Consider the following 22344-nt stretch of genomic DNA (forward strand, 5'->3'; position numbering starts at 1 on the left):
GGACAAACCTAGATATTTAAAGATGTCAACTTGGGCTATCAGAACCTTTGTTGGCAATTTATTGTTATTTTGTGACATCTCATAGACCAAACAATGAATTGCTGCCCTATATCTAATCAATATAAATATTACATAGAGTATAAAGAAAATGAAACTCATGACAGAAGGGTTGGATAAAGGGTGACTTCTTTCACCAGTTCTTTATTAGCGCTTCAACAGGTATGTACAGTTAACAGCTGGTGAACAGGACAGATCGGCATTTACTACAATAACGTTCCACTTCCACGCTCATGCATATTCGGGATTTAGCAGGTTGGCAAAATTGGACAAAAAAAAAAAAAAAAAAAAATCGCAAGTGGACTTTTCTCTCGACCTTGCCAGCTTCTTGTTGTGAGAGTGTTGAGTGAGGAGAGTATTATTATTATTATTATTATTATTATTGTCAGGAGCTATAGTTTAGTTTAAGGGCACAGCTGGAGTGAAGTAGAGGAGGTATTGGTAACAGTAAAGGAGGGAATTTGTTGTGCTACTAGCAGCAGTTACAGTAAGTGAGGTTTTGTAAACAGTGAACGGTAATAAGGCAGCTGGTTACACTACAGACAGGAAGTGATGAAACTGCTCATGGCACAAAGATATACTGATGCAGGTCTGGCAGGGACATAACATGCAGATGACAGATGTTTGGGGAGCGCACTATTCTTTAATCCCACACAAATACATACAAAACTGACTATCAACATCACTTTAGAATGCGGGTGGACGTACATTACTGTGCCATTTTTTCCACTCTGTGCTATGCAAACACAACAGACCTTTTTTTTTCCTACAACAACCAGCCATTACAAAGTTGATGTCACAGGGAGCTGGTGAGCATCAGAGGCACAAATGAGGAGTTTTACCTAAGTATTCTGGTGAGGTGAACACTGTCTGATTAAAGCGAGATAATCATAACTGGCTGGAAAGGAGATCAGTAAGAGTGAAGTGAGCCAGTTGCATATCGGCTTCTAAGTGTTTTAAATAGAGAGACTTATTGCAGGAAAGGAGTTGTGGTAAATTCCAGAAACAACATTTAAACTTACTGAGTTCCCTTTTAACCATTGGATTTGCCCGTGGTCATTTTCTCAGTTTCTGTTGCTGGAAGTTTCCACAGGTTAGGAAGACTCCGGACTCCATCAGATGCACAAGAACACTTAAAGGAATAACCTGACATTTTGGAAAGTACGCTTATTCGCTTTCTTCCAGAGAATTAAATGAGAAGATTATACCACTCATGTCTGTACAGTGAAGCCAACGCCTAGCATAAAGACCGAAAAAAGGTAAACAACTAGCCTGGCTGTGTCCAAACAACCAAATCTACCTACCAGTACTTCTAAAGCTCACTAATTAACATGTATCTCATTTGTTTAATCCGTACAAAAAGAAAAAAATATTTAGTTGTATGGGACGTTATATGCCAAAGTATTTCTAGGCGGCCGCAACTAGTTGCTGGGCAACTAACCGAGACTTGAGGAAATAACTGGTTTCGGCCAAGAAATAGTCCGGTAGCAATACATAAAAACAAAACAATCTTTAAACATGACCAAATCATGGAGTATCTATCGTACACAGTGCTGTCTTTATGCTAAGCGTTAGCCAGCTGTTTGTGGTAGCTTTATATCACGCATACAAACGTGTAGTGAGTGCTATCAATCTTCTCGTCTAACTCAGCAAGAAAGCGAATGAGGTTATTTCCCGAAATGTCAAACTTTTCCTCTGAGGGAACTAAATGAATGGTAAAAGTGCATGGGAACTGTCAAACGTCTACTCCCTGTCATTCACACACACTGACAGGGTGCAGAGAGTGAGGCTAAACATTGCACAGATGCAACCAGTCCCATGCTAATCAAGCCCCTGTGATTGGCTGAGCAGTGATTAAAATCTTCACCCACACAGAGCTTTGACTGGTGCTCTCTCTGTCTGTCACGCTACTTCGCCTGCCCGCTACTTTAAAAAGGAGTTAAGCTTTCGCTCAATGTTGGCAAAGGAGTCGTCACCCATGTAGTCGATCTGGCCCGCTTCCCAGCGCTGCTTCCTCTCCTGTGATGAAACCTTCTGGGGAGGGGGAGCGAAGGGTGCCGGGTGCTCTTTAACATCCTCGTGAAGCTTAACCTGCGTGACAGACAGAGACAGAGAATGAATGAATCATGAAACGGGACTGGAGCAATACTTTATAAGGCCTGGTTTCTCCACATTCTTCCGTACTCGGCTGAACACTCTTTTCTTCCCACAATCAGTTCATGCGAGGGTTTCGTCAGGAGACTCAAAGGACAAACAAGACCGGCATTGCAACACACTCGCAGCAGATAAGAGTTGAGTTTCACAGATGACGAAAGCTGTTTATCCCAACATGAACAAATAGAAAAGTTGGGCTTCCTACAGTGGATAACACATTCAATAAGTCAAAACCAATCGAAACATAATGGCTCTAGTGAGTAAGGAGCACATTGACAGACCGTGCAAGATTTAAGAGAATTTAACAAAAAAAATCAAATGCTGTAGTTTGAGTAATGTACAGTACAGGCCAAAAGTTTGGACACACCTTCTCATTCAATGCGTTTCCTTTTTATTTTCATGACTATTTACATTGTAGATTCTCACTGAAGGCATCAAAACTATGAATGAACACATATGGAATTATGTACTTAACAAAAAAGTGTGAAATAACTAAAAACATGTCTTATATTTTAGATTCTTCAAAGTAGCCACCCTTTGCTTTTTTATTAATAAGGGAACAAATTCCACTAATTAACCCTGACAAAGCACACCTGTGAAGTGAAAACCATTTCAGGTGACTACCTCATGAAGCTCATTGAGAGAACACCAAGGGTTTGCAGAGTTATCAAAAAAGCAAAGGGTGGCTACTTTGAAGAATCTAAAATATAAGACATGTTTTCAGTTATTTCACACTTTTTTGTTAAGTACATAATTCCATATGTGTTCATTCATAGTTTTGATGCCTTCAGTGAGAATCTACAATGTAAACAGTCATGAAAATAAAGAAACACATTGAATGAGAAGGTGTGTCCAAACGTTTGGCCTGTACTGTATTTTTAGATAATTGTTTTCCACCAAAGATTTAACTACTGGACACAAGGTGTCTCATGCTTTACTGAAAAGTCCATTCTCAGTGTATGTGCACTGGAGACCTTAAGCTTCCACATCACACTTCTGTAAGTTACATATTGGACTATGACTGGCTTCCAAACTACGTACACTTGTTAGAAGTCTGATTTAAAGTGGGCGCAGAGAAACAGATACATGTGAAAATAGTATTCTGGTGTCAAACTCAACAATATCTTTGAGTGGAGGGGGACTTTAAACGTTGACTATGTACATTTTGAAAGAATAATTAATGAAACCTACACTCTGGGATTGTTTTGTACTGCTACAGCCCATCCTGGTCTGGTATGACAGGCAGCATATGGTGGCTGATGTTAGCAAACTTTAGATGGATATTGCTGTTTTACAGTGTAAGTTCACTGATTTCACTGAAGAATAAAGAATTTGGGGAAAATTCTGGAAGATGTATTGTGCCACTGTCCCGTAATTGCCACTGTGACAACTTTTAAAATTCCTACATTTCAAGATTCAGATTTTTGTTAAAGTGCTCATATTATGCTCATTTTTAGGTTCAGAATTGTATTAAGAGGTTGTACCAGAATAGGTTTACATGGTTTAATAATATGAGCACTTTAAGACTGTATAAACTTGTCGGTGTGACACATGATGGCTCAGTTTCAGGTAATTGGGCAAAGCTGCAGGTTCTGGCAGCTTTCCTTTTCTGACTAACTCTGTTGCAACAGGCGGCATAGCAACTTCCTGCTAGTTACTGAAGAGCTGAACAGCTGTTGGAGCCACCCTGCATGTTTCATCATTATCAGCAAGCTATTCATGCAGTCATGACACGACTAAGATAACTGTAAATACTCGCGGCAATAAACACAACTTTTGGCAACAATTTGGTGCTGAGGGATGTGAAACAAACATTTTCTTGACTTCTTCTAACCAACCAGTATTTTGGAGTTAAAGAGGAAGTCAAAAAAAAATAAAAATAAAAAATTCAATATATGGCACTTTCACCACTTGGTAAATTCTAAATTGATAAATAGATTTAAACATTTTGAAGACGTGCGAGAGAAAGAAGAGTTCACCTAGTAATTACAGGTTTTGACATAGTCAGGACATGACTGATGATTATGCAACAGGCTAAAGACACAATCACAGCCATCCTGGTTTATGTTTCAACACGTGCATAGCCACCACAATGGCACCTAGAACCGGACACTCGTCTTTCACACACACTCACACACACACACACATAAAAAAAAGTCACAACAGCTGACGTACGTCCTCAATCGCCTCTGCAAAGCCGCTGTTGAATGGCGTGTCCCCGTAGGCCTGCTGCAGTAAAGGCAGCACAGATTTGGCGTACAGCTGCCACCACATGAGCAGGTAGTCGGGGTGCAGATGGCACTGTTCAGGGGACAGGGCGTGACCTTTGACCTCGCCCCTCTGAGCGTCGTAGGAGTAGCTCCATGGCTTCACCTTACCCAGGAAGTGCACCACCTTGGCATCATGGCCGTACCTGTGAAAACACAGCACGCAAAGTGAACGTTATGTGTAAAGTGAATGTCCTCTACAGAAGGACACACACACAGTGCAGATATAAATAAAACAGAAAGTATACAGGTGTAGCTACAGGAGCTCCTCTGTTTTGAGGCAGGTTGTGGCAGAATGTGTGTTGTCCCTGCTCTAAATTTCAGCAGCTTCTTGTAATTCAACACCCCTTCACACACACACACACACACACACACACACACACACACACACACACACACACACACACACACACACACACACACACACACACACACACACACACACACACACACACACACACACACACACACACACACACACACACACACACACACACACACACACCATTTGAACTGACCTTGGATGAGCTTTATGCCTCCTAACCCTGACGTTTTATAAGGAAAGCTACAGAATCAGAGCAATAAGTCGTCTACAGAAACACTGGATACATTGGTGTGTGTGTGTACTAACTCTTTAAAAGCTGGCAGGTAAGAGTAGATGGCGATACTGCTGAGGTTGTAGATGAAGGGAAGGTGTTTGGAAATGTCTGCCGTCGCCCAGGTGTTAAAGAAACTGTTGAGAACTCCCTGATCTCCACCTGCAACAACAGACACGCACAAATACGCTCAGAATGATAGACATAATTTCATCAAGTAGAGCAAAATGAGAGATCGAGCTCTGGTTTGGTATGTTACAATAAACAAATAGTCATAGTCCTGTCAGAATGATTCAGCATTTTTGCTCTTAGCGAATGGGAGAGGAGTTTGAAGACGGAAGAAAGAACTGATGTTCTTTCATTTACATACCATTTACCGTATCGGACCTCTCTTCTCTGGCTGCTGAAATCCATTCAGACAGACACTCTATAGTACCCACCTGAATGGTCAACACCACACACACATACCGCACAGACTGTCCTTTCTGACATGTATAAATAGAAACTGAGTGTTGACAACGCTGTGAGAGGATGCTGCACACGGTGAATGACAACATATGGTGAAACATACACTCATAAACAGATAGCAGATGTGTGTGATACAGTGCTAACTGCAGACAGACAGCAGGGGTGAGCTGGCGGTGTGAGGGTAAAGGTTACACCAGGTCAGAGTTAAGATTAGGACATCAGGACTTCAGATTATGTTCTAATGAGCCTTTAAGAACGAGATTAAAAAAACAAACACTTGGGCCTCACCATCGAAGCTGCCGTTTTCACTGCAGAACGTGAGCAGCTTGTCGTGCGTCTCATTGGACGGCCTGAAGACAAACACCCCAGAGTTGAAACAGTCTGGCCAACCAGGATCCGGCGCTGCAGATAGTTCCTCTCTTTCAAAGAGTTCATCTATATTTGACAGCACCTGAATACATTCAAATAAATGTAATTTACTTACTTGAATACATGGAGTTTCATTTATCAATATTTCCACATTCCATATAGTAATTTGTAATGAAAATGCAGAAGTCCGCGGCCCCTTTTACTCCAGTAACATCGCACCCTCTTCTCTTGAAGAGTCTACCAATGAAACATGGACTGTTTAATGTTCTGATGAAAGAACAGTGAGTTGTGAGAGTAAAACCACTTAACAAACAACTACTTTTGAACTCTAAGGTGATTCTTCGTTGCCACTTGTGTACGTTCTGTGCCGTTGTCAGGTTTTTGTCTCACCAGTGTGTCTGCATCCATGAACACACACTTGCTGTAGTGTGTAAGAGTCCAGCAGTGCAGTTTGGTGAATGTTACCCCCAGGTCCGGACGCTTCATCAGGGATAGATGAGCCGCATCGCCTGAGTCCATGACGTCCACCACACGCACCTCATCAAAAATGGAGCGGAGCGCATCTCTACGACACAGACAGCATGATTGTGTCAGAGTGTGTGTGTGTGTGTGTGTGTGTGTGTGTGTGTGTGTGTGTGTGTTAGATATTGACATTTGACAATTTTTCACCCAACATCAGCCATGTGTGTTACCTGCAAGGTTCTGCAACATGAGGTCCGACGAGTACGACCAGTTTCCTGGTCGTGTTGTGGTTTCGTAACGACTGGCCGAGAACCATCGCTCCCTTGGCGTAGCTGTCGTTCGTGGCCAACGTCACAAAAGCTTGGTCTGCTTGGAGAAACACACAAACACACATACACAATCATCAGTCATGTCGCTGGCTGGTTATAACGTTAGTGTCATTACTTCTTTTGTCAGTCCTACTTCTATTTATCTGCCTTTCAACGTCTCTTATCATCTGTGCTTGCTTGTTTGTGCTCGCCTGTTTGTGTGCCACTTGTTTGAATGTCTTGATCCCTTTTTCTTAGGCCTGCTTTCATTATAGATGTAATGTAATTTATTTTAATTTGTTAACCATTGTATTTTAGGATGCCTTTTGTCAGCTGGCAGGGGACTACAGTTTAAAAATTAAGCTGCTCCTTTTACTGTGCAGTTAATTAAAGGGGACTGTCCACGACATTATAAACTAATAAACTAAACTAAACGTATTAGTTTCAAATGTGTTTTATTGTACATCATCTTTATGAGAACAACCAGGGCTGTTTCACAATGGAAAATTATTTGATGTGAATATCTGCTAATAACACTTAAAGGTCCCATATTATAAAAAGTGAGATTTCGATGTCTTTCTTTTTTATTATAAAGCAGGTCCAGGGGCTATAAAAATACAGTGAAAGTATCCAAATGCTCAATCCACAGAGAAATGCACAGCCCATAATCAGAAACTGTTCCATTAAACGAGACATACAGTTGTGATGTCATAACTATACAATATAGGTAGAAAATGCCACTACAGTGCGGTTACAGTCATTCCCCGGCTGCACTGACGCTGCAGAGAAGCTGAGAGCACAGATGCAAAATAACCCGAAATGCTGACCAATCAGACCAGACTGGGCTTTTTTTTCTGAAGCGGGGCTTAAAGAGACACAAGCGTTTCACAGAAGACAATGGACAATGGAGCGTTGACACAGAAGGCAATACACCAAAATGTATGTAGAATGTGAATAGTTAATAAAAGCATCATAACAAATCATCACACATCATTTTTTTTCTTAAGGACAATGGGATGGAGTCAAACTTTAATGTTCCCATGTTGCGCTGATAAGATAAACAAATCAACACCAGCTATTCAATGTTACAATTTTCTTTGTTTTAATTACCTCAAAAGGACACTGTCCACATTAGACACATCTGGTTGTTGCGGCTTTTATTGAGCATTTATATTAACACTTGCTATTGAAGTGAGTAAACTTTCTCAGAGAGAAAAGGTAAGTAAGCTACAAGTGTGTACTTTCCACCACCAACCATCGGTACCTCTGTCTTAATTTGACAGTAAATTACATTCAATTAATGCACCCTTTTCTGCTTTTTCCTCCATAACTTCAACAATCATGTCATGTCTATGTTACCCACTGCACCAGTACAAGTATGTCCAATTCATCTGCAGGCCTATTGTGTGAAGTTCAGTGTGATGAGTTCCCTTTGCATACATTACCAACTGCAGGGGGCACACTGTGCTTCTGCTTGAGTGGAAGTAGGCCCAGAGCCAGCACATTGTATCAAGCTGAATGCGTGTTGTTCGGGGTTTCTGGGAAACCTGATCGGCGAAGCAGTGCTGTACGGTTGCTAGGGGCTGTTTCAAGGAACTATAAACTGACTATCAAAAGAGCCTAAGGCTACGTACAGGAAGCATGTGTTGTGTTCCCACAGAGTTATCTGTGGCTACATAAAGCCATATGACCCACACACCTCTGGGTCTGACACATTTTCAAAATCATGAGGACAGATGTTTATGAATAACACTTTTTTGTTTAAAATGTTAGCAATAAATGTAATCTGGCGTGAGTGCACCAATTTTAAAACTTAATGGAGTAAATTTATATTAATATATATAACATAATGCGTATAAATTGCATGTTGCATAAAATAAAATGATGCTTGCCAAAATGCAGTACTGTCTATTTGTGCATATGCTTACTGTTATCTATCCTATATTACTGTACAGAGTTGTTGTTTTTGTTTTTATCTAGGCAACATTAATATTAGTACATTATAAAAGGTATACGGGCCTTTTATAGTACTAGAAAAAAAAAACAAGGCCACACACTGTGGCGCACGTACGCACTGAGAAACATCTACGTCAGGTTAATCAAAGACCCCACATTAACCCAGGAAGTTATACGCGTCTTCTTTAAAAATAATAGCGTACATGAGCTATGGAACAAAGTTAGATCTACCTGTTCAAAATACTTTTTTTCAGTATCAAATTATATTATGTTCTTGATTAATCGTTTGGTTTATAAAGTACTGGAAAATGCCCGTCCGACCAAAAGTCTAAGGCATTTTTGCTTAAAAGAATAACTTTACTGCTATATTATTAAAATGGTTTCAGATGATTTTTTTTTGACAAAGTACACCTACATTAATAGAGTAGCCTAATCGTTTGAGCTCTAGTTTATAATTTGATTAAGGATACATTTATTCAAAAATAGGCACCATGCAAATGAATTATAAAATAAAAACTAAAATAGCCTACCAGTAATATCTTATAAAGTTCTTATATCTTGATTTTATTTAAGGGCTCCTCTACAAGAAGGGGCTTCAAGATTATGTAATAATGCAGATGTCGCCTATTTTCTTTCTCAACAGAACTCTCCCTTTACATTTTATTACTCAACCCCGGTTGCATTCAAAACGGTTTGATTTTGAAAATTGTAACCGGAAGTGCTCTTTTTGATTTTCGATAGCTTCACTTTTGGTCCAAACCCGCTGCAGCAACTCATCAAATCAACACATCTCAACCCTTCAAATGGCCGCAGCATTTATGGCATGAATAACGATTCAGTTAATATCAGTATATGCAAGTAGCAGTGCGTTTTGCAGCCGGTGTTTTCCGCAGCGTTTAATAAAAATCTCGATATTTGAGTAGAAGAGGGCAGGTCGCGCATCCCCGGTCCGGTCCGGTCCGGAGCTGCCGTGTTCCGATGTCAGTGTGGCGGCTGCGAGTGTCGGCGGAGCCCCGGTGTGTCTTACCTGACATGGTGTGATGAGGAGAGTCCACCCGGGGTCCGGGGGTCGTGATGGGGCAGATGGAGGGCTTGCACTGCGTAGGGCAGAGGCACAGCAGCTGGGAGCAGTCCAACACAGGAATTAAGCCCCACATTTTCCGGGTCATGTGACCAATGACAGCTGACACGCCCCCCTGCGTGTAGTCCTTATAGTCTGTAGAAAGAATTCTGAAACCACCACAGATGTAATAGCCAACAGTGTATGGCTGCAGCCGTAATACCACAGTGTAGAAATACTCTGTTACAACTGTGATGCATTTTAAATGTTCAAAAGTACATCCATATCAAAATATACTAGAGGTACCAAAAGTAAAAGTACTCATTATGCAGAACGCCCCAGAATAACATAAGCCTATAGCCTACTACTATATTACTGATGCATTAAATTTTAATTTTAAAAAGAAAATTTTCTATCAGTAACCTAAATATGCTAAGTAACAAGTAGGCCAAACTACAACTGTCAGATTAATGTAGTGGAGTAAAAAGAACTTTTCCCTTTCAAATGTGGTGGAGTGGTATAAAGTAGCATAACATTGAAGCTTATGTGTACTGTACTTTTAATTAAGAAGAGTTTTGAGTGCAGGACTTTTACTTGTAACTGCTTATTTTAGACTGTGGTATTATTTTTTTCAAGTAAAGGATCTGACGATTTCTTCCACCACTGAACGCAAGGTAGTTAATGTTTCCCTGTTTTATCCCAACCTATTGGTTTATACACTGTCATAACAGAAGATTAACTTGTTAGGATGAGAAATGAGTTATGTCTGATCACGATCTGAATTTAGTTTGTAGAAGAACTTAAGTTCAAGTTGCCAGAAATTACAGTTTATATAATGTGTGTCCTGTCTGTTTCGGTTTAAGAAGTGTATGGCAACATGCAGCAACATATCAGCAGGATGATCTTTACCACACTGCTCTACTTTTCTAAGAGAAACAGGAAGATCATATTTACTTTATCAGATTGAGTCAGCACTGCCTCCTAATGGTCATGACTTCACAATACAACTGAATGAAGCATCACAGGTTCAACTACACACATACATACAGGTGGGTGCAGCTATTATTACATTAAATATCATTAAGAAAAGATCAAAGACAAAGTGTGTAATGCAAAACATATTTTGTCTTTCTACTTAAAGGATAGGTCCAAGTCTGTCTGAATACAATATTCCCATAATCATTGTCCTTTGCATATAACTGTGAAGAGTTCCCATTGTAGGGTGACTGCACTCACTGGTGGACTAATTAAAAACACAGCAAAAGTGCCCTCTTGTATTTTCCCATGGTAGATAAAGCATGATCAAGTGCCCTCTATGGTGTAAATGGGATAAAGTATTTAATTTATTCATTTAAAATGGTTCGGCTCAACTGAAAACCAAACTGTGCAACAGATGTACTGTATAATAATCCTTTATATTTATGTCTTTAACTCCAATAATAATACTGATATCACTATTGTTTTAGTATAAGTGTCTATTATACTACTATAAGCTCATAAAGGCAATTCATTTGACTTTCACAGTATTTCTAAGCTCCCTAGTAGAAATATGTGCATCATTAAAACTGATATATGAATTCAGACTATTTTATAGCCTATTTGTGTGCATGCCTGCTTGTGTGCATGCTGTATGTTTTCACTCTATTTACCTTCCTGTGCATGTGCTCGGAGTTGCCAGTGAATAATGCATGAGGCTTATGAGAAAGTCTCTGGCCGGCTGTCACACGTTTACACCAACAACTGATCCTGGCTCAGGGTCCACAACCCAAAACTGTGGCTGGTGCATCAACGGCTGGAGGTGGAGTACTTACCTGGGAGCTGCATTCAGTAGGAGAGGGTAACCGGAGAGCACCTCAGAGTCACAGAGTGAACCTGGGCTGATCAGGTGTCTGAGTTGAGAGACCTGAAGCGGGGATAGAAAATGGAGTCCTTTATCTGTGTGGAGTCAGACGTCAATTTTAGATTTGGTGTAACTTTGTAAGGAACAGGTATAAAAATGTCTTTAGTATGTTTGTTTGAGCCAAGAGAGAAACATTTTGCACAGTTTTGTGCCTTTATTTTAACTGGTTATGGGACTGTGCGTGTCTTATAGAGCAGTGGTAGACGTGAAAGGAGAAGCTGACAGGTACAAACAGAGAAAAGGAGGTGAGGCGAAGACAAGAAAGGGGTGAGGAGAGTTGGAAAAGTGATAGAAAAGGAGAGAAGTGAAAAGAATTCTGTAGCAAGCTGATTTTCTACTTTGGACTGGCTCTGGACCCTAAGCCCTTCAGCCTGCATGGGACTGAATGTAAGCTCCTTACTTCTATTGTTTCCTTACATTACAGTTTGACTATTCTAAAACACAGGTAAACTTTGCTGCACAATGTACAGTTGGCAAACTCATATAACATAATATACTGCAGCTACAGAAGTTTACTAGCCTAAACATATAGGTCAAATGACAGTGATTTAGGAAGAGCATCACAACCAATTCTCTTTAAGATATAAGAAAAAAGGCATAGCAATAATAAAAAAAAAAGTATAATCTGCTTTAAGGCATTGCCATGTGTTAAAGAATAAAAAGTTGACTGTTGCGGTAAAGTGGGGCAGTTTAATCTAAGTGATGCCGTTGGCTATGTGCCTCAGGTTACAGGGCATTGTGTGGCAGTGAGACAGGCCTTATGTTTTAAACATGACAGAAATACAAAATGTGGCTCCTTCATCCCAAATACTATTTTCCTACAAAATGCAGCAAGCAGGACGGGAAATGTAGGTTTAGCAATTATTTACTCAATTCAATATCAATTGAAATTGATGACTATTCCAAAAATATTCACTGAAATAGGCACAGAGTCAGGACACAATTAGCTCCGCTTAGTTTAGCGTGTAGGAATTGGGGAAACAGTGAACCGCTCCATCCAATGGTAACAAAACCTGCCTACCAGCACCTCGACAGCTTACTAATTAACACAATATGTGGCTTGTTTTATTCGTGGACAAACCAAAGCTAAACAAAATGACAAATTATGGTTTTACGGGAAGTTATTATTTGGACAGAATCACTTGCCAGGCAACCAGTGGAGACTCCTGGAAGTCACTTTGACCTGAAAGAGCGTGGTAAAGTGAGTGGGAGAGTGGTATCCATCTTCTCATTTAACTCTTGGCAAGATAGCAAATATTCCCTATGGATTGAATATGGATAAGGTTATGTCTAGAGCAATGGTTAGGGCTTAAGATAAGGTCAGTCCTCTTTAAAGAGCACATTGGTTCACAGTTTAAGAGATATGTCTGCCTGGTAGGTTCAAATCAGGGCAAAAATGGCTCCAGAGCAGCACCTGATGCCAACATGTGGACATACAGACATCAGTGTGTGGATATGCTACACATACTATTTTATTGATTATGTAACTTGTTATGCTTCCTCCAGTAAAGGTGCATGCACTTTAACTGCAAATGAATTGCCTGGAAGAGACAAACTGATGATTCTCATTATGTAGACAATAACACGATGACACAGTTGAGGTGTTAAATGTTAACTGTCAGACTACGCCTGTCCCAGGGTCCAGGCAGGCCAAAGGTCCACTGCGTGCCTCTCCTGAGTGACTCCTCCTTGGAGAGATAATCACCTCTCCAGTCTCTCCGGGATCCAGCTTCCGCTCTGCCCCAGTCTGAAGCCCTGCAGCACTCTGGAAGACTCAACTCATGTAGCCAGTCCAGAGGGACCTGCACCGAGAGGCTTATAACTCAACACAGGAGGACTAACAGGAAGTTCTTATGAAGGTACTCTGTCTTTCTCCTCAAGTAAAGAACCAAAGGGATGCTTTAGTGTAAAATGCTAATGCTTCAGGAGTTTTATGAGGAAACGCAGGTGTGTGTGAATATGCCTGTATGTGTGTGCGAATAGTCGGTGCAGAGTAAATAAATGACAGTGAGAAGTCACAAGGCTACCCTGGACAAATTCCAGTATATAACCTGACACTTCCTAATTGTTCTTCTACTGTACAGTATTGATCAATCTTGCAATTGAGCTTCTACTTTGTGATCCAGAACTGTGCGTGTGTTTCAAGGTAGTTACAGTAAATACCAACCACTCCTAAACACCATCTCAGAGCTAGACTATAGGTGGAGACTACTCGTTTTCATATTTGGTAGCCTAGGACACACACACAGGTTGGTAGTAAGAGGGCTGCAACAACTTGGGATGGCCAAAAAGAGGGCTAAACAGTACTTGCAAAGTACTGTGCCATATCTGCTATTATTGGCGGGGACGTTGCTACTTATACCCTTAAGAACTGAGTATTGTGCTTATTAAGTGATATTGTGAAGACCTGCTGCATGCCACTGGTCCATGAGTTTTGCGTATGTACTGCATCTGTAATATTTGTGTCCCTGTACCATTTTTCTTCATGTGGACATAAATAAATTGTGTGTGTGTGTGTGTGTGTTTGTGTGTTTGTGTCTGTGTGTGTGTTTTCAGGTATACAAAGAAGAAGCTAAAATGGAGAATCATGTCACCCAGATTTCCCGAGAAGACCTGGAAGAACTCAGGGAGGCCTTTAATAGAATTGGTCAGTTTCACCCTCACATGCATTCACACACCTAACCTGACTTGTATTGATAGGAATTCTGGCCTTAGAAACAGTTTTACAGCTGACCATAAAGCGTGACTCTTATGTAAGTATTTTTATTGCTTGGGTTATTGAGTATGTATGTACTTTGTTGTTTGTGAGATAATTCCAGATGTAATAATGAGACGTTGCCAGATTTTATCAGTCGATTATCATAGGTGTATAATTAAAAACAGATGCTGATATAATGTAATTAAGGTATAAGGTTACATTCCTATTACTGTATGATATACAATGACAAGGCACAAAAGATAAACTGGGGGTCGGGACCCTACAAGGGGTCAGAAGATCAATCTGACAGGTCGGTGGCTCTGAGAGGCTGTAAAAATAACTTCTTTTTTTATCAGTCACATACAATCGTACTGCACTTGTAGTGAAATTCAATCTCTGCATTTAATCCATCCTAAGTATTAGGAACAGTGTAATTAAATTGTGCATATATATATATATATATATATATATATATATATATATATATATATATATATTGATAAAAAAGACTGATGATGATAAAAAAAACTGATGATGATGTTTAAATTGTAATACCGTACAGCAGAAACATCATCAGTTTTTTTTATCAATGTCTATCACTGTTACCTAACATTAGTTTACTGTAATAACACTAAACCCAAAGTAGAACTGAGGCTGATGGTGGTGATAACATCTAATGCCACAAGATCAATGATAAAAAAAGAAAATCTGTATTACATTGCTTTGTAGTCAGAGGATCAACAAAGTAATTATAATTCATCCTCTAGGGACCACAGATGTACAGTATGTACAACCTTTGAAGGCAATCCATGCAATAGTTGTTGATATATTTGAGTCTGGATCAAAGCGGTGGACCAACTGACAGATGCCACTAGTATTGTTTTGACATTTTTCCTCTTAATTCTTATGAAACACCAGATACTTTAATCTCTTTAAGCCTGTCAGTGAAAGAAATCCAAAAAATCAGTTGCTCACTCACAACTCACACTAAGGCTTCATTTTGGGAACTCACAAGCCAAAACGCCTGGTCAGTGCACAGCAGGTCAGCTGAAGTCAAACATACAATTCAACATATATGGAGAACACAGTTTACAATAATACTGGAAATGAATAAAAAAAGAAACATTTATTTGGGTTTAAATGGAGCAGAACTGTTAATGAAGCAATAACTTCTTATAAACTCAACACAACTAATTAAACTTCAATATCAGTCTGCAAATAACATAGAACCTATCACTAATTTAATTATTAGAAAATTACAGTCTTTTGTTTGTCCTTGCTTTTATCATCTGTGTGCACTGTTTACTAATAAATATTGAGCACATTAACCTCAGATTAATTTTTGTACAGCAAATTGACTTACTGTATCTGTGTGTGTGTTTCTCTGTGTTTCTATTTGTGTTCAGATATTGATAACAGCGGCTTCGTGAGCGACTTTGAGCTCCAGGAGCTGTTCAGAGAGGCCAGTTTCTCCCTGCCGGGCTACAAGGTGCGAGAGATCATGGAGACCTTCATCGCTGGGGACACCAACAAGGACGAGAAGATCAGCTTTGAGGAATTTGTTTCTGTGAGTTCTGACGCCGATTGTAAGCAAATATACAAACTTACTCTTCAAAACCTTGCATGGATTAACACAGCCTGTCCATGTTCAGATCTATCAAGAGCTGAAGAGCAAGGAGTTCAGTGAGACGTTTAGGAAAACCATAACAAGGAGAGATGGGATCCGCTCCTTCGGAGGAACGTCAGGAAACTCCAGCGAGGGAACGCAGCACTCCTACTCTGGTGTGAGAGAGTATGCGTTGTGTGTGTGTGTGTGTGTGTGTGTGTGTGTGTGTGTGTGTGTGTGTGTGTGTGTATCATGATCAGATAGGGTTGAATTTGGATTGCTATGATTTCAGTGTACTAGATATGTGTCAATTTTAAGCATTGAGCTGTGTGATGAGGCCGTAAAGGTAGCGGGGGTGCAGATGGTGTACTGAGGCACGAGGACAGTCAGCCTGTCCATGACTCACACTCAGCAAGCCAGCAACTCTCAATTCTGTCTTGCTCTCTTACTCTCTCTCCCCATGGTGGCCCAGACAGCACAACATTGTTATGTGTATTTGTGTGTGACTGCAGGAGGAAACAGAAAATGCGGACTGAGCTGTCTTTATGCATGTGTCTATTTTTGCGTCTGTGTGCCTGTGTGTGTGTGCCTGTGTGTGTGTGTGTGTGTGTGTGTGTGTGTGTGTGTGTGTGTGTGTGTTTTAGATGAGGAGAAAGTGGCATTTGTCAACTGGATCAACAAAGCCTTGGCGAAGGATCCAGACTGCCAACATCTGCTGCCCATGAACCCCAACGATGAAAGCCTCTTCACCTCTGTCCGTGATGGCATCTTGTTATGGTAACACACACACACACACACACACACACACACACACACACACACAAGGAGGAATGTGAGATTACACGTCTGAAATGACATTTTGTTACTCATACTCCTTTTTCTCTTTCAGCAAAATGATCAACCTGTCTCAGCCTGACACGATTGACGAAAGAGTCATCAACACTAAGAAACTTGCCACCTTCACAATGACAGTGAGTAGTAGCTAAGTTTAGTAGATCCGTAACACATTATAATACAAATACTAAGAAATATGTAATGTATTGTAATCCTTACAGGCATACATTTAATGAGACATGCAAAAGAAGAAGCACCAGATTTGTAAAGGAATAGTTTGACATTTTGGGGAGTGTGCTTATTTGCTTTCTGGCCATAAGTCAAATGAGAAGATCAGCTTTTTTTGGTGTGAATTAAACAAACAAGACATCATGTTTTAATTACTAATCTTTTGAGATGTTAGAGGTGCATTTTTTGAACTTTTGGACAGAGTCAGGCTAGCTGTTTCCACTTGTTTCCAGACTTTATGCTAAGCTAAGCTAACTGGATGCTGGCTCCAACTTCATATTGAACAGACAGATATGAGAATGGTATCAAAGCTTATTACAAAGCAAAGTTTATTTACCAAAAAGCAAAGTTATTCTTTTTAACAAGAACTCATAAAGTACTGGAAACTTAAAATAACTTAGAAAGGAGGAAACTGTAACCTATAAATGTCATAATGTGTTAGATTTTATTAAGCAGTTAACCAAACAACTCCTGTGGCTAACTCCTAGTTGTGTCTGTTTATATGGATGTCAACTAAGACAGTAACAGTTATAATTGTGGATCTCTAAGACCTAGCATTGGTTGTCCAATACCGTTGCACTGTGCAAAACTTGTAATACTGTATATTAACTCTTTACTGCATACTTCCTGTTTTTTCTGTTTTATATCCCTTTGTAATTCTGTATTTGCCTCCTCTGTGTAGAAGTAAAAATAAAATAATAGCATAGTCTTACATATTTGTTTTTTTATTTCTCACTGAGTGATATGTATTCATCCAGCCATCCATCTTCTAAAAAGAGCAAAATTAGACGGTTGCATTTAATAAGTTAGTTATTATTGGAGGATTCAGGCATCAGTCAGTTTGCTTTTGCTGAGCTGTTACAACAGAAATTGCAAAAATGCTGTAGTTTGGCTATAAAATCTCTGACTTTGAGCCTAAAATGAACACGATGATACACAAATCATTTACATTCGTAGGAGAATCTGGTCCTGGCTCTAAACTCAGCCTCAGCGATCGGCTGTATGGTGGTGAGCATTGACGCCCATGATCTGATGGCTGGGAAACCCCATTTAGTCCTGGGACTGCTCTGGCAGATTATCAAGGTTGGCCTTTTTGCTGATATAGAGATCAGCAGGAACGAAGGTCAGCAACAAACACCCACACACGCAATATAATAACTTCACAGTTACTGTACACCAATACTGCACAGTAGTTGGAAGGTAGTTTTTATTCTAAACATGAATGTCATTATTTGTAAAAGAACAGGTTGGAAGTTAAGCCATTTACCCCCCAAAATATTAAACTACTACGTTCAATGGACACTGCTAAACTAACAGCATGTGTGTCTCCAGGTCTAGTGGGCCTTCTGACAGACAATGAGAGTCTGGACCATCTGATGTCTCTCTCCCCCGAGGAGCTGCTGCTTCGCTGGGTCAACTATCATCTAAAAAACGCAGGAACAAGCACCATCAGCAACTTCAGTGCAGACATTAAGGTCCCCTACATAGAAAAAACACACACACACACACACACACACACACACACACACACACACACACACACATTACACCAACACAAGAGTGTAACCCCTTCTTGTACTGTACCACTGCAGGACTCGCGAGCCTACTTCTACCTGTTGGACCAGATTGCTCTCCAAGACGACTATAAAATGAACGTCAAGATCGACATGAGCGGCCTCAATGTGAGTCGGCAAATGTGTTTTTGCAAAGTTCTCAAATCACAGTGGATCATGTCAGATGTGAAGCTGATAGAGTTGTGAACCAGAAACTGATGGATATGATAGTAATTAATTATTACTTTTAAGGGTTTATTGTGAATTTTGATGTGGGGTTTTGTTTCAACTTTAAAATGCAATTTGTAGATCTTCTTTGCATCTCTCTCTCTTTATATTATCCTGCAGATGTACATCAATGAAACTAAATGAAGTGACCTTCCTATTGGATTTTGCTATGATTTTATATATATATGCAGCGTCTGTACCGTGCATGTACACGTGTCTGTTTTATGTGGTATGTGTAGGAGCGTGATTTGGACCAAAGGGCTGAGCTGATGCTGCAACAGGCGGCCCGGCTAGACTGCAGACAGTTTGTTTCTCCTCATGACGTCACATCTGGGAACAGCAAACTCAACATGGCCTTCGTAGCGAACCTGTACAACATGCATTCTGGTTTGCAGAAGGCTCAGATCAACGGCAACGGCATAGAGACTGCACACATAGAGCGTGAGACACATCCCTCACTAAAAAGATATTTTGTCCAATATGAATAGGCTGCATTATGTCATGGTCTTGAGGCTGCTCATTGCTTTTCTAGCAACCCAAAATGAAAATCAAGTCATCAAATGGTGACACAAACACACACTCACTCCAGAATGTGCACCATAATGATGAATGTGCAGGGAACTGATGTAAAGCTAGACACACGGGTTATGCAGTAAACCCAATAAAAAAGTCAAAAGAAGGTGTGACAAGTTATGGCATCCATGAATCCATATATACTGTATGTAAGCTATAGCTGAACCTAAAGCATCCCTGTCTGGTAACAGTAACTGTAATCCAAACAGCTGGTAGAGAAGGTGATGGTGTTTATCATGTCTTCATGTCTTTCCAGCTGAGTCCAACGAAGAGAAAACATTTCGAAATTGGATGAACTCTCTTGGTGTTTCTCCATATGTCAACCACCTATACTGGTATGTCATCAGTTACACATCAGGGTGTGTGTGTGTGTGTGTGTGTGTGTGTGTTAATCTTATCAAGGAGGGGGATGGATGCTTAACATTCCTACAGTTACAGTACCTATTTATACCAAGTACAACCAGTAATGAGGGCAATTTGAAAATGTAGGCGAGCAACATCAGTGTCCTCTTTTGGTATTTCAATTTTTAAATTACATATTTGATGTGCTCTTGTCAGTATAGTCATTGTTTTATAGTTATTCTACTGGTAGACATTGAGCAGGGAGTTGAATAGGGTGCTTTGCTCAAGGGTTACAGCTGAAATAGTATTGTTATTACTTCATTTTCACAGTTTCTGTTAACAGCTTCCTAATCTAAAATGGACCATCATTTTACTCAATTTTGTTCTCTGTCCTACTTCGTCCCTTAAGACTTCAGAACCTTAATAAGTTAAATTAAGTGAAATGAAAAGAGCTATAGCTAGGGTTTTGAGTGCATGTGAATCTGGTGGGGACATTTTGAATGCCACATTGATTTATTGGACCAAAAGTAATCAAATGTAAACATATTGAGTCCTAAATAGACTGGACTTAGCCCGTAAAGTATCCACAAAGTATTAAAGCTTTAGGAAGAACTGTTTTTTTGTGCACAAGCCTGAAAATAAAATTACTCTTTGATGTTTACTATCAAAAAGCCATAATCTGTTATACCTTAGTTAGTTAGAAATAGGGATACTAAACCAAACTTAGCATGGTATAAATCTTAAATATTTTGTTACCTATTTTTTTCTTCTTCTATGATTCTTTTTTGTATGCATTCCTGTTGCAAAAAAAGCAACTGTTGCTGCAGTGACACTTGTTTTCCTCACTTTCTCTATGTGTTTTATCTTCTGCAGTGACCTGTGTGATGGTTTGGTGATCATGCAGCTTTATGAGAAGGTTAATGTGCCGGTGAACTGGAAGAAAGTCAACAACCCGCCTTATCCTGTTCTGGGGGGCAATATGAAGAAGGTTAGATAAGTACATTATAAGTTATTATTATTATTATTATTATTATTAAAGAAATAGAAAGCTGGGGAACACCAAAGAAAAACATTTTGATGACAAAATAAAATAAAATGAACATTGTTTTTCTTGGCATATCTTAGCTGGAGAACTGTAACTATGCTGTGGAGCTGGGCAGGGATGTGGCTCACTTCTCTCTGGTTGGCATCGGAGGAGAAAACTTGAATGAGGGGAGCCGAATGCACACCCTGGCGCTGATCTGGCAGCTGATGAGGAGGTATACATGCACTGTCCAAAGCTGTGGGACAGGTTACTTGCTAGAGTAAACTGTTTGGGAAAGACAGACTGTCCATTTCAAATCAATTTGAGTGTTTTGGATACAACAGGTCCCTGTACAGTTTGAGTTATCCACCCTGCTCGTTATCCTTCAGGTACACAGTGCAGGTGTTGTCAGATCTGGGTGATGGAGAGAAGGTTGGAGATCAGATCATCCTCAGCTGGGTCAACACCACCTTGAGCCAGAAACGAAAAGATACACAGATCAGCAGCTTCAAGGTGTGTGCGTGCAGGTGTGTGTGTGTGTGTGTGTGTGTGTGTGTGTGTGTGTGTGTGTGTGTGTGTGTGTGTGTGTGTGTGTGTGTGTGTGTGTGTGTGTGTGTGTGTGTGTGTGTGTGCATGTTGTATTTGATTAAACTCAAGGCTGCATTTGACCCTGTTTCCTTGTTTTCTGCAGGACAAACTGATCAGCACCAGTCTGCCAGTGATTGACCTGATCGACGCCATTGCTCCCGGTACTGTCAAGTGGGACATGGTGAAGAGAGGAGAGAAAGGATTGCTGAAGAATGCTGATAAACTCAACAACGCAAAGTAAAAGACAAAATCTCCACACTTTTTTGCTCTTCTTGCAACTTTGTATTTGTCACTAGGTTGAAATCTCCAAACTGCTCTCTCTTCCTGTTCCTTTCCCAGGTATGCAATCTCATTGGCTCGTAAGATCGGAGCTCGTGTCTATGCGCTGCCTGAGGATTTGGTGGAAGTGAATCCCAAGATGGTGATGACGCTGTTTGCCTCCCTCATGGGCCACGGTTTGAAAAAGGACAAACGCTGAAACGGACATGAACAAAACACCTGGAAACCAGCCACCAATATACATTTTGTTTCTAAGCGCTTTTCATCATTGTTCCCCCCATCTTTTCTATCATCATAATTTTCTTTTACCTTTAAACTTTCTGTGATCAAAGCAAGACAGTCACGACAATAAGCCTACCTAAAGTTGGAAATCATTTCTTATCAGCAAAGCCATTGCATTTGCATCTGTGATTATATAGAACAAGCTCTTAATTGTTGTTTGCTATATTTTATAGCGCATTACATCTATTTACTTGCTTCTGCTATGACCAGAAAAGGAGATTCAGCTAAAGGAAAAGCAGAATCATACACACCTTCCCTTTATGCCTGTAAATGTTGTGCACTTAATATTGCTATTTAATTATTAAAGAGAATTTATTAAATGTACCAAGCAGTCTTGTATGTGTGTGTGTGTGTTATGCATGGTTAAATAAAGGAGAAAAAAATTGTGCTCAAACAAAGTAGCTTTTCTCGTCTTGGATGAGTGAGTCATTATGTGCAACTCTAATGTGATTTTTAAATGCACAAAGTAAGCAGAACATACGTAAAAACAAACTTTCACCTTAAAACACCAT

At 40.0% G+C, this 22344-nt stretch overlaps 2 protein-coding genes across 3 annotated transcripts; one reads left to right on the forward strand and one right to left on the reverse strand.

The window, feature by feature from the left end:
• Positions 1-169: 169 nt before the first annotated feature.
• On the reverse strand, positions 170-9827 carry gyg1a (glycogenin 1a). 2 transcript variants are annotated; one of them, XM_028565669.1, is made up of 7 exons: positions 9665-9827; positions 6604-6742; positions 6302-6476; positions 5831-5993; positions 5110-5236; positions 4387-4624; positions 170-2148 (listed from the first exon to the last, which is right to left on the reverse strand). In XM_028565669.1, exons 1-7 carry the CDS (start codon positions 9804-9806, stop codon positions 1981-1983), a joined length of 1152 nt encoding a protein of 383 aa, XP_028421470.1. In that variant the 5' UTR covers positions 9807-9827; the 3' UTR covers positions 170-1980. The 2 variants fall into 2 exon arrangements, with proteins under 2 accessions (XP_028421470.1, XP_028421471.1); XM_028565670.1 differs by having other exon boundaries at positions 6604-6739; positions 9665-9826.
• Positions 9828-11905: 2078 nt separating this feature from the next.
• Positions 11906-22156, forward strand: pls1 (plastin 1 (I isoform)). The gene is made up of 17 exons (XM_028566184.1): positions 11906-11984; positions 13236-13456; positions 14154-14244; positions 15702-15862; positions 15948-16077; positions 16546-16678; positions 16791-16872; positions 17921-18086; positions 18296-18438; positions 18556-18645; positions 18984-19185; positions 19574-19652; positions 20533-20647; positions 20785-20918; positions 21073-21196; positions 21375-21508; positions 21611-22156. Exons 2-17 carry the CDS (start codon positions 13451-13453, stop codon positions 21747-21749), a joined length of 1929 nt encoding a protein of 642 aa, XP_028421985.1. The 5' UTR covers positions 11906-11984; positions 13236-13450; the 3' UTR covers positions 21750-22156.
• The last annotated feature ends 188 nt before the right edge of the window (positions 22157-22344 follow it).

Source organism: Perca flavescens, chromosome 20, assembly GCF_004354835.1.
Source record: "Perca flavescens isolate YP-PL-M2 chromosome 20, PFLA_1.0, whole genome shotgun sequence".
Classification (NCBI taxonomy): domain Eukaryota; kingdom Metazoa; phylum Chordata; class Actinopteri; order Perciformes; family Percidae; genus Perca; species Perca flavescens.

What these genes read in the sequence shown, in the direction of transcription:
- gyg1a (XM_028565669.1), bottom strand. Translation starts at nt 9,806, where the DNA reads ATGACCCGGAAAATGTGGGGCTTAATTCCTGTGTTGGACTGCTCCCAG. An exon ending in TCATGGATGCAGACACACTG is followed by an intron (nt 5,994 to 6,301) that starts GTGAGACAAAAA and finishes GAATGTATTCAG; the next exon opens with GTGCTGTCAAATATAGATGA. An exon ending in TTGCAGAGGCGATTGAGGAC is followed by an intron (nt 2,149 to 4,386) that starts GTACGTCAGCTG and finishes TCTGTCACGCAG; the next exon opens with GTTAAGCTTCACGAGGATGT.
- pls1 (XM_028566184.1), top strand. An exon ending in GCTTTGAGGAATTTGTTTCT is followed by an intron (nt 15,863 to 15,947) that starts GTGAGTTCTGAC and finishes GTCCATGTTCAG; the next exon opens with ATCTATCAAGAGCTGAAGAG. An exon ending in AGAGACTGCACACATAGAGC is followed by an intron (nt 19,186 to 19,573) that starts GTGAGACACATC and finishes ATGTCTTTCCAG; the next exon opens with CTGAGTCCAACGAAGAGAAA.